Source organism: Mobula birostris, chromosome 4 (genome assembly GCF_030028105.1).
Source record: "Mobula birostris isolate sMobBir1 chromosome 4, sMobBir1.hap1, whole genome shotgun sequence".
Classification (NCBI taxonomy): Eukaryota; Metazoa; Chordata; class Chondrichthyes; order Myliobatiformes; family Myliobatidae; genus Mobula; species Mobula birostris.
In genome coordinates, this window is record NC_092373.1 from 165,133,122 (window position 1) to 165,145,901 (window position 12,780).

The 12,780-nt window shown below is 40.6% G+C and overlaps 1 protein-coding gene across 4 annotated transcripts in view; it reads right to left on the minus strand.

Annotated features, from left to right (window-relative positions):
- npnta (nephronectin a) overlaps positions 1-12,780 on the minus strand; it is a 90,135-nt gene that overhangs the window by 45,396 nt on the left and 31,959 nt on the right. For all 4 annotated transcript variants that reach the window (XR_011885793.1, XM_072256397.1, XM_072256398.1 and 1 more), the window contains 3 exons: positions 11,827-11,961; positions 11,049-11,171; positions 4,509-4,820 (listed from right to left, as the gene is read on the minus strand). Coding sequence is in view for 3 of the 4 variants with exons in the window: in XM_072256397.1 (XP_072112498.1) it covers positions 4,509-4,820; positions 11,049-11,171; positions 11,827-11,961 (570 nt within the window). In the remaining variant the exon portion in view is untranslated. The remainder of the gene's footprint in view (positions 1-4,508; positions 4,821-11,048; positions 11,172-11,826; positions 11,962-12,780) is intronic.

Genomic DNA, 12,780 nt, shown 5'->3' on the forward strand with positions numbered 1-12,780 from the left:
GCCTTACTTCAGTGGAATGCTAGGGCTTAAACAGAACTGCATTGGCTTGGAGATGTGGGATATGTGCAGTATATGTCCTCCATAAAGTCCTGCAGAAGAGCAGCATATGGTCACTTCACCTCCCCCTCCTCTTCCAAGTGCAGAGCCAAGGAAACATGCAAGTAGAGTTCAGTACTACTCCAGAGAAAGATTATGAATTAGAGTATGAATGGCTTTAAAAAGAGGAAGATTTTTTGCAATCTATAGGTACTTCACCCTGTCAGAGATTTAGATATCACATAGGAAGAATGAAATTAACACTAGCATGAACTGTTTGTTCAGTTACTTTACATCAATCACATTGTAAGCACTTTAAATAATTTTATTCCACTTTTTGTTTTCAACCTTTTGAAACCAGTTGAGCAGTTTGGGACTTTTTTTTACATTTGATTTTTAGAGAATGAGGAGTAATTTTATAGAGGTGTATAAAATTGTGAATGCACAGTGTTTTTCCTGGGATCAGGGAAGCAAGAGCTAAAGGACATAATGTTGGTTTAAGGTGAGAGGGGAGAGGGGACAGATTTAATAGGAATCCGAGGGGCAAGCTTTTCACCCACAGTGTGGTCAGTACATGAAATGAGCTACCAAAGGAAGTGGTTAAGGCAGATCCATTACCAATATTTAAATGATACTCAGAATGTTATGTGGATAGGAAAGCTTTAGAAGGATATAGGTCAACTGTTGGAAAACGTGACGACTTTAGATAGGAATTATAATAGTGAACATAATTTTTAAAAATCATGATGGACAAGGATAGGACAGGTCCACAGGTTAGGGTCCCAAACTAGAGTAGGGCTAATTTTTGGGGAATTGTGCAGGATCTAGCAGAGGTTGATTGCATGAAGGGAAAGGAATGAATGGCAAGTGGGAGTCTTCTAAGATTGTGATATGAAGAGGTCAGAAACAGCATGTCCCTGTTACTGATTAACCTTTGTGCATTTGCATCCAAATCATGTATAAATAACAAGCGTACCAGTACCAACCCCTATAACACACCATTAGTTACTGGCCTTCAATCTGAGAAACAGTCTTCAACCACCACTCTCTGCTCTGCTTCCTACCTCGTAGCCAATTTTGAATCAACCTAAATAGCTCTATTTGGATTCTATGTGACCAAACCTTCCTGACCAACCTAACATGTGAAACCTTGACAAAGCCCTTGCTAAAGTCTACACAGGCAACGTCCATTGCCCTACCCTCGAATACTATTTAGGTTATTGCTTCACAAAATTCTAAAAGATTTGTCAAACATGACTTTCCACGCAATAAAGCCATGCTGAATCCACCTTTTCAGACTCTGTCCAAACGCCAGTAGAAAAAGAAGGAATCACACATTTGGTTTAGAACAGGAGTTTCCAAACTTTTTTAAGCTGTGGACCCCCACTATTAACCGAGAGGTCTATGGACCCCAGGTTGGGAAGCACTGGTTTAGAAGGTTGGGGACAATTGACTTATTTTATAAAAAGAAAATGAATATTCAAAAGGAAATCAGGTGGACAAAGAGAGGGCAGGAGATAGATCTGCAGAAAAGGTTCTATAGAAATATTAGAAGTGAAGGGGTGGTTAGGGAGAGGGTAGATCCACTTAGAGATCAGTTGGGTTGCCAATGTCTCGACCCATGGGAGATGGGTGAGATTTTTAATGAATTTTTCTCCTCAGTGTTTACTGAGGGAAAAAACATAATTGTTGCTCAGGAGATAAGAGAAACAAGTGGAGAAGTTTTGAAGGACCTTTGTATTGCCAGGGAGGAGGAATTTGCAGCCTTACAGCACATTAAGGTGGATAAATCCCCAAGACTTGACCGAGTGCATCTTCAGACCTTGTGGGAAGCTATTGCAGAGACCTTGCAGAGATGTATGCTTCATCATTAGCCACTAGTGAAGTTGTTAAAGACTGGAAGGTGGCTAATGTTTTTTCCATTGTTTAAGAAGTAAAGGCAAGCCTGGGAATTACAGGCTATTCAGCAGTCATGCTACATTACTGGTTAGGATTCTGAGGGACATTATCTACCAGCACTGGAATAGACAGAGTCTGAAAAGGTGGATTCAGCATGGCTTTCTGCATGGAAAGTCATGTTTGACAATTCTCTTAGCATTTTGTGAAGCGATAACCTAAATAGTATTCGAGGGTAGGGCAATGGACATTGCCTGTGTGGACTTTAGCAAGGGCTTTGTCAAGGTTTCACATGTTAGGTTGGTCAGGAAGGTTTGGTCACATGGAATCCAAACAGAGTTATTTAGGTTGATTCAAAATTGGCTGGGAGGTAGGAAGCAGAGCAGAGAGTGGTGGTTGAGGACTGTTCCTTGAAATGAAGGCCAGTAACTAATGGTGTATCGTAGGGGTTGGTACTGGGACGCTTTTTATTTATATACAAGATCTGGATGCAGATGCACAAAGGTTGGTCAGTAAGTTTGCGAATCACATGGAATTATGTGGTGTTGTTCATAATGAGGAAGGTTATTATAGCTTGCAAGGGATCTTGATCAGTCAGGAAAGTGGATAGGAGTGATAAATAGATTTTAATACAGTTAAGTTTAAGATGTATGGGCGAAAAGCAGTACCGATTAGTATTAGTAAGTTGTAGGCATGTTATGTTATCACCAGATGCATGCTTATACTTGCAGACTGCCCCCAGCATGGCTGTGTTGGTTGTTGATGCAAAAGATGCATTTAAATGTATGCTTCAATGTACATGTGACACATAAAGCTAATCTTTAATCTTTAATGTAATGTATTTTAGAAAATCCAACTAGTGTAGAACTTGTACTCTGAATTGTAGGGCACAAAGGACTGTAATGGAACTCTAAGGGTGGTGAGAAAAGTTGTTTAGCATGCTGGTCTTCAACAGTCAGTGCCATCAGAATAGGAGTTGGGTCATTACTTTCCAGTTGTACAAGTCAATGGTGAGGCTGCACTTGGAGTACCTTGTACAAATTTGGCACCCTGTTATAGGAATGAGTCGACGTTCCCTTCCCCTATAGGAAGAATGTGGTTAAACTGGAAAGAGTGCAGAAAAGATTTTCAGTAATGTTGCCTGGACAAGAGGGCCAGTGTTGTACTAAGAGGCTAGGTCTTTATTCCTTGCAAGATAGGAGAATGAGGGGTGACCTTACAGAAATCTTTAAGATTATGAGAGGCATTGATAGGGTGGTTGGTTACAGTCTTTTCCCAGGGTAGGGGAATCTAAAACCAGGGGGCATAGATTTAGGGTGAGAGGAAAGATTTGGATTTAAAAGGGATGTGAAGGACAACTTTTTTTATATAAAGGGTGCTCAGTACACAGAATGAACAATAGTGTAATTTAAAAAGCATTTGGATAGGTGCATAGAGGGTCAGGGCTGAGAGGAATGTGAGCCGAATGCAGGAAATTGGGGCTAGCCGTATTATATGGCTTTAAGACAGTACTCTTGGTTGGCATGAACCAGTTGGACCAGAGTTCATTTCTGTTCTGTGGACTATGACTCTACTACTGGAATTTTGTACTGTCTAATGGACAATCAGACTGACAAAGACTTTGTGAAAGGGGATTCCACAATTGGAATAGTCCATTACAAATTTTACTGCAACTTACAATGAAAATGTTAACATTATTCCCATTTGGAACAGATATGTTCATATGAAGAATTTAAGAAGTGTTACGGACCTGCAAACAGAAGTCCACAAAGTTATATTTTGTTGCTCATAAAGCACTTTGAGATGGTCTAAACATGTTAAAATGGCTTATAAAAGGGAACTTCTGATTATTTTATATTCAAATATATAAGGTAATATAATGCAGACACAAGAGACTGTATGTGCTGAAATCTAGAGCAACAATCAGCATGCTGGAGGAACTCGGCGGGTCGAGCAGCACCTGTGGTGTTAGAGGAATTTTTTGGGTTCAAACCCTGTATCAGGAGTTTCACCAACATAATGTTAACTATAACACAACTTAGTTCACCTACTCAAAATTACAACCTGTTAGTAGTAGTATGGGAAAAAATGCAGAATTCAGAACGTAGAATTAGCTCCATCCCTCCCCCTCATGTCCTCTTCTATCATTTTGGATCTCCCCCCCTCCCCCTCCCACTTTCAAATCTTTTACTAGCTCTTCCTTCAGTCAGTCCTGACGAAAGGTCTCAGCCCGAAATGTCGACTGTATCTCCTCCTATGGATGCTGCCTGGCCTGCTGCGTTCACCAGCAATTTGTGTGGGTTGCTTGAATTTCCAGCATCTGCAGATTTCCTTGTGTTTGAGAATTCAAAATCTTATAGTTTTAATGAACTTTACTCATGCACAGGCATTAATGTTGGAAAGGGAATTAATTCGTGTAGACTTTGGGAAAATATCCCACATATTCCCTGTTTGCCCATCATCAAGCTTTGTTTTCATTGTTTCCAGTCACTGATTGGACAGTTTTTCTATTCCCAGGTCATTAAGGTAACATCTGCAGAAAGGCAGAACAGTATTGTAATAGCTCAGGTACTCACTGAAAACATCTCCTCTTTGCCGTGGGACCTCATTCGGAATCCTGTTGTCCACCGGAGTGGCTATGATTGTGGTTGCAGCTGAAGCTGTGGTTGTTGTTGCCATTGTTGTTGCCACTGTTATAATTGTGGGTGGGTTTGTGGTCAGGACTGCCCTTTCTGTTTCGACCTCTGGATTCCTGTTAACAACTGGTGTGGTCGCAGTGGTTGTTTTGATCCTCACTGCAGGGGTGGTGTTTTCCACATAAAAAGTACTCAGAGTTTCATTGTTTCTGCCATGGGGTGGGTCTGTAAACGTAGGGAATTTTGTGTCAACTGGAAAACAAAGTGCCTTTGATTAGTAACTGCTTTGCAAACATTCAAGTAAATGACATTGTTCATTGATTACAGTGGTACAATGACTCAGCCAGATGTTTGTTGGTAGCTTTTCACGCAGCATGATATTGGCACTGAAACCATGAACACAGATATGGAAGGGAGTCAGTCTGAATTGGTATTACACACCAAGTAAACACTCAGAACACTCCAAAAGGCCTTAAGGTAGGTGACATTTCTGACCTTTAAAATTAGTTTAAAGTGGTTTATCAAGTTTGTTACTATTTTTACTTCTTTCATTTTTACTTATATTAATTTTCTTCTAAAACAGAAGGTCATTCAGCCCATTATGACTATAATTGTGTTAGTCCCATTCCCCATTTACTTTAATCAATCCAGTCTCAAATGCCCACCAAATATTCCTTATTCTCCAACCACCTACCCACACTAGGGGCAATTTTGGCAATTAACCTACCAATCAGTACATTTTTGGTACAATATACACCATATAAACATGGAAACCCCATGTCACAGGAGAACATGCAAACTGCCCTTGCTCAGGATGGAACATGATTCCCTGAGAAGTTCCAAACCATTCTATTAAACATAAAAAGGGGGTAAAAGGTTAACTTGTCTTCAGGTGCTGAGTTCACTCGGGAGTCTCACCAACAAGGACCTACCATCATCTTGTCACTACTATAACAGAGAGGTACAGAAGCCTGAAGACAATAATTTAGAAATAGCTTCTTCCCCTCTACCATCAGATTTCTGAATTGCCCATTAACACTATCTAATTATTATTCCCTTTTTGTACTATTTATTTATTTTGTAATTCATACTAATTCTATCTCTGCACTGTACTGACGCAATAAAACAGCAAATTTCACAAACTATAGGACAGTGATAATAGCCTAATTCCGATTCTGATACTTTTGCCAAGATGTAGAGGAACAACTGAGCTCCTATTTTATTTTGCTTATTATCGTAAATTGCCATGATAAATTCCAATGTCAACAGCTAGAATGAAGGTACAATTACATTCTCTGCTGAGGGGAGGATGTAATTGCAGCTTACCCCATTATATAAACACTATATGACATACAAAGTTAGCAGGTAAGGAGTTGACAAGTGTACATAAGCCATAGTTATTTTTAAAAAGTAGAAAATAATTTCTAAAAATACAGAGTTTCAAGAGTTGAATATTTTTAACTGAAGTCATTACTTCCCCCAAACTGACAGGCTGATCAACACCCCCACCCATTAATCCATCCCTTGACACTCTCCACCATCACTAATTTATCACTGCCCGTCAGAATCACATTATGTACATATAACATTGTACCTAGTGTCACTTTATCTACATACAGTCTATATGCTAAGTTAATTTTATGTACTTATATTTATTGTGTTCTCGTGTTTATTATGTTTTTATATCACTGGGTCCAGAGTCAATGGAATAAGTCATTTCATTCAAAGTAAATTTATTATCACAGAACATATATTTCACCACGTACTGCCATGATATTCATTTTCTTTCAGGCAATCACAGTAAGTAGAAGAAACACAATAGAATAAAGAAGACTTCTCCCAACAGGGTGGACAAACAACCAACGTGAAAAGAAACATAACAAAACTGTGCAATTACAAAAAGAAAGAGGGAAAAAAATGAATGAATAAATAAACAAACAGAGAACATGAGATAAAATGTCCTTGAAAGTGAGCCCATAGGTTGTGGGTACAGTTCAGTGACCAGGTGAGTGAAGTTATTCTCTCTGCTCAAGAGCCTGATGGTTGAGAAGTAATAACTGTTCCTGAATTTGCTGGTGTGAGTCCTGAGTTTCCTGTACCTTCTTGATGGTAGCAGTGAGAAGAGAGCATGGCTGGATAGTTGGGTCCTTGAAGATGAGTGATGATTTCCTGCAACAGTGCTCAGTGTAGATGTGCTCAATGGCAGGGAGAGCTTTACTCTTGATGGATTAGGCCGTATCCATTACTTTCTGTAGGCTCTGCCATATGAGGGCATTGGTGTTTCCATACCAGGCCATGATACAACCAGTCAATATACTCTCCAACACACATCGATAGAGGTCCTTCAAAGTTTTAGATGACATGCCTAATCTTCATGAACTTCTAAGGAAGTAGAGGCACCACCATGCTTTCTTTGTAATGGCACTTACATGCTGGATCTAGGACTGAACCTCTGAAATTATAACACAGAGGAATTTAAAACTGCTGACCCTATCTGCCTCTGATCCCCCAATGAGAACTGGCTCACGGACCTCCGGTTTCCTCCTCCTCAGGTCAATAATCAGCTCCTTGGTCTTGCTGACATTGAAAGAGAGGTTGTTGTTGTGACCCCACTCATCCAGATTTTCAATCTTCCTCCTATATGCTGATTCACCACCACATTTGATTTGGCCAATGACAGTGGTGCCATCAGCAAACTTAAATATGACACTGGAGCTGTGCTTAACCTCACAGTTATAAGTGTAAAGTGAGTAGAGCAGGGCACCAAGCACACAAGCTTGTTGTCCACCTGAGCTGATGGAGATAGTGGAAGAGCTGTTGTTAATCTGAACTAACTGGGATCTGCAAGTGAGGAAAGCGAGGATCCAGTTGCACAAGGTTGCTTTGAGGCCAAGGTCTTGAAGATTATTGATTAGTTTTGAGGGATGATATTATTGAATGCCAAAGTGTAGTTAATGAAGAGCATCTTGAAATATGCACCTTCGCTGTGCATATGTTCCAGGAATTAGTTAAGAGCCAATGAAGTGGCATCTGCTGTTGACCTGCTGTGGCAGTAGGCAAATTGAAGCAGATCCAAGATGCTTCTCAGACAGGAGATGATATGTTTCATCTCCAACCTCTCAAAGCACTTCATCACAGTGGATGCAAGTGCTACTGGACAATAGTGATTAAGGCAGGTTACAAGATTCGTCTTAGCACCAGTATAATAAAAGCTGCTTGAAGCAGGTGAGTACCTCAGACTGCCAAAGCGAGAGATTAAAGGTATCGGTGAACAGCCCTGCTAGTTGATCAGCAATGGTCTTTAGTACGCAGCCAGGTACCCCATCTGGGCCAGGTGCTTTCCATGAGTTCACCCTCCTGTAGGATGCTCTCATGTTGGCCTCAAAGACTGAAATCGCAGTATCATCAGGGACTGTGGGAGTCCAAGAAGGTGCCTCCATGTTCTTATGGTCAAAGGGAGCATAAAAGGCAATCGGCTCATCTTGGAATGAAGCCTTGTTGTCATCTATGTTGCTTGGTTTCACTTTGCATTCAAGCCCTGCTGTCAAACATCTTTCAGTGATTCAATTTAGTCCAGATTTGCCACTTCACACGTGAGATAGCTTTCTAGAGATCACACCTGGAACTCTTGTATTTGATGGTTGCCTGATCTGAATGCCACTGACCTGGCCCTCAGCAGATTGCAGATCTCATGATTCATCCAGGGCTTCTGGTTACGGAAGAATCTGTATGATTTTTTGGGGACACACTTGGCTACAACTTTTTATAAAGTCTGTGACAGCTGTGGTGTATTTGTTTCGATCCTCTGATGAGTTCTTGAACATGCCCAATACATCAACTCAAAGCAATCCCACAGCCACTTCTGTGACACCTCTCTGCTGTCCTTATCTCTGGAGCCTTGCTCTTTAAGCTCTCCCTGTATGCAGGAGGAAGAGGGCCAGCTAAGTGATCAGATTTCCTTAAAGGTGGCCTAGGCATGGAATGGTAGGCATTCCTAATTGTAGTGTAATAGTGGGCGAGTATGTTGGGGCCCCTGGTGCTGCAAGTGATACGGTGATGATAACTGGGCAGAGATTTCTTCAAACAAGCCTGAGTGAAGACCTCAACAATGATTTGAAAGTCATCAGGGTAGGCAGTTTCTTGTTTGCTGACTGTGACAGTCTATACCTCGAGTGCCTGCTTAACATCAGCTTTTGGCGGTACGTAAACTTCGGTAAGGATCACGGAGAGGAACTTTCTTGGGTAGTAGAATGATCTGCACTTAACCATCGGATGTTCCAGGTCAGGGAAACAACAGTGCGACAAGACTGCTGCATCCAAGTATCACAAAGAGTTTATCATGAAACACTGACCCCTACCTTTTGCCTTCTCTGAATCAGCAGTCCTGTGCATTTGGTGTATCGAGCAGCCGTCAGATCTTGCCAATGTATCTAGTGTGTCCAGAGTGAGCCATGTATCCAAGAAGCACAACTCCGCAATTCCTCATTACCCTCTGACACAGCAATCTTGCCCTTAGGTCCTCAATCTTGTTCTCCAACGATTATACATTTGCTAACAAGATGTTGGGTAGATGACACTTCTTTCCTTGGCATTTCAGTCTGGCTCAGAATCCTCCCCTCCTCCCTCCCTTCTGGCTGTGGTGATGTACCTTTGTCCACTTAAAGGTGCCATACCTGCAGGCTTGAGAGTTAAGTCCACCGCGAGCTTCAGAAGATCGTGCAATCACTAGTTCATTAAGGCGGTTCTAACGTATGTTATTTAAAGGGAAATTACAGGCTGCAGATTGCAGTGAGAGTAGTTCAGAAGTATACTTAGTTGCTTTGTAAGCTGCTTGCAACATGTTGTTGTGGTTCACCAGCACCATCTTGTCTCCTTTACACACTTGAACTGACGAATGGCAATAAAATATCTTGAATTTTGACAGCAAAAAAAAATGATGTTATAGTATTTTATGTGCATGAATAATTTTATAAATAAGGTATTTATGAAACTGTCAGCCAATATTTTTCCTTCTGAATAATACATAGAGTGGAGAGAACAGACATTTGCAAGTAACATTTCCGTAAGGTTTATTACTTTTAAGACTACATTGCCCTCAAACTGGGACAATAATTGAGCAGAGTCTATGTAGAGAAAAATGTCTACCCTCTTTAGCAGTTTTAGCTGAATTGAATCATTTTAGCCACTCACTTTCAGAGACGGTTGGGCAGGTACATGGATAGGAGCCAAATGCAGAAAAATGGAATTAACACAAGGGATATGGGCCAAATGGAGGTAAATAGGACTAGCTTTGAAAGGCATCTTAGTTGGCATGAATCAGTTAGGCTGAAGGGCCTTTTTCCATTTTGTATGACTCTATGCAGTCAACAGGGTGGCTTTATTTTAGTGGCTTTATTTTATTTGTTGCTCTGTTATTCATGTGCTATAACAAAACTGCAGATCTAGCAAGGTTATAATATTGTACATTATTTCAAACATCAAAAGGCAATCTTTTGCTTTCAAACAAAGAAATAGCAAGTTGATAAGGGGGAATAATAAATAAGCCATGATCAGACTTGATGGGCCAAACGGCCTAATTCTGCTCCTATGTCTTATGATCTTAACGACTTCACAGAGTAAAATGAAGTAGCTTCAAGCAAATGTTACAGTGAATAATTCTGTCATCTTAGGAAAGGACCTCATTATTGTGAGAACATAATTGTTCCTTTCAAAGTTCATATGGATTCAAAGAATAATAAGGAGCTGAAGGTGGCCAATCAGTCCAACATGTTTTGTTTTTTTGAGCAGCCTAACAAGCTGCATCACTTCAGGAAACTGCAATGTGGTGGATAAGAAGGCTGGATAACAGGTAGTCAAAACTGCTCAATGCATCACCAGCAGTAGCCTACCCACCATCAAGGACATAAAAATGCTGGAAGTTGGGCAATAACATCATGAAGGATCCCACCCGCTCTGCTCATGGACTGTTTGTCCCACTCCCATCAGGGAGGAAACTATATAGCATCCATGCCAGAACCAATAGACACAAAACAGTTACTTTCCCCAAGTTGTAAGGCTGAACAATTTCACCCACTAACCCACCCTTCCGTGCCCCCAAATACCACTACTTTATCATTTCCTATCAGTCAGACACTCCTTAGCCTAGTGTCACTTTATGGACATACAATCATTCTATGTATATAAGCTATCTTATGTATTTATATTTATTGCATGTTTTTATTATTATTGTATTCTTTATCTTATTGTGGTCTTTTTTTAGTGCTGCATCGGATATGAAATAATTATTTCGTTCTCCTTTATACTTGTCTGCTGGAAATGACATTAAAGAATCTTGAATCCGAAAAGACCAATTCAATTACTGCTGCCCCCTGCTCTCTCTTTATGCAAGCTATTAACAATAAAATCTGATTTGAAATGTAAAGAACCATTCTAAACAATGATAGAGTTATTGGGGTGCTTTGTTAGGGCTGACATACATACCTGTGCAGCTGTAACCATTGCCCCTGTAGCCTCTCATACACTTGCATTTATAGAAGCCTGGTATATTGTGACAGGTAGCAAAGACACTGCATTTATGTATCCTCCTTGCACATTCATCAACATCTAGGATGGAGGAAAACAAATGGGTCAATGTAGCTTCCCATTCTTATCACGATAAAAATTTATCAATCATATAAAAGGGATAGAACCAGCTCTCCACATGGATGTCCTCCAAATCTACTCCTTCCAACCCTATCAACATACCTTTCTGTTCCCTTCTCCCTGACAGGTTTAATGAAGTTTTGCAACATATTTTTTACCTCAAGCACTCCAAGTAATAAGAAGGTTCTCCTGATATAATTATTCGACCTTTTATGTTATTATTCTTCAGAGAGGAGCAAAATTGAGGAATAGAACAGAAAGGTGAGATCCAAGAAGAATCAACACACAAGTGCGGAGGTGATCAACAAAGCAATTGCATGATCTGTGTTTGATCTTCACACTGTAGAGAAGGCCCATGTTATACTAAAGTAAAAGTAGTTGTTTTATCTACAGGAAGCTGCAGTTGCAGTTTTAGTGACCAAGAAACTCACAGATACGTGAATGGAGGGAGGTCTCAAAATAATATCACAAAGCAAGTTGAAAAGTCAACATGGCTGATTGACTTCATGAAGTTGATGCCACAGACTGAAGGGACATTGTGAGTGGAGAGTTAAAAATCCTATCAGGAACTCTCCAGTGTAAGCAGAGATAGGTAAGACAGAGTCCTTCCACTCACCTAGACACTGATATTTCCCATTATAGTAACGGAGATCAAAGCCATTGTAGCACTTGCAGAAGTAGCTTCCAAAAGTATTAGTGCATTTACGGAATCGAGGGCACGTAGCTGTGCCAGAAGCACACTCATCGACATCTAGAAAGAAGTTACAAGAGACAGTCAGATCAGTTCATCAGCAGTTTCCATATATAGTGCACCTTTTAATAAAACACAAACACCGTCATCACTACAAATAAAATAAACTAATGCCGATGTAAGCAGCAAACAGAACATTGACCGAAGGCTTGGCTGAGGGGGGAATATCTTTGGGAGTGTCTTAACGGGTGAAAGAGAAGGCGAGCAAGGTGGATAGCTTAGCGTCTTGGCTATTAAAGGCAAAGTCACCAGTGGTGGAGTGAGGAAATGCAGCAAAGAGCAAGAGACCAGGATGAGTGGGCAACCAACAGGTATCTTGGAAAGTGAAATTCAAAGCAACTGCAGATGCTGGAAATATAGAGCAAGTAAAATAAAATAAAATGCTGTAAATACTCAGCAGGTCAGGTTGCAGCTGTGGGAACAGAAACAGAATCAATATTTCAGGTTGACGACCTGACAGAAATGTCAACAGAGTTAGGTTTTAATCCATGGACCACTTAGGGAAGCAAAATGCTACCAATGTCATGTGGAGTCAGGTCTGTTTAAACTGAGCTCAGTGTGAAAACATCTACGTTCTTCTCTCTCTCTGGCATGGGCTACTGTAAGGCATTACGATGTTTTTTTAATTGCTCTGGAATTTCAAGGTAAAAGACGCTAATTCCCCAGTTTTAGGCCAATAGGAGCAATTCTGCACATTTCTAACAAGGGAAAACCTGATTTAAAATTAGACCCAAGCCCAAGCCCTGGAAGTGGCGGTGGGGGAGACATAGATTTCCAACTCCAGAGTACAAAGGAGACATAAATTCTGAGAGAGAGGAA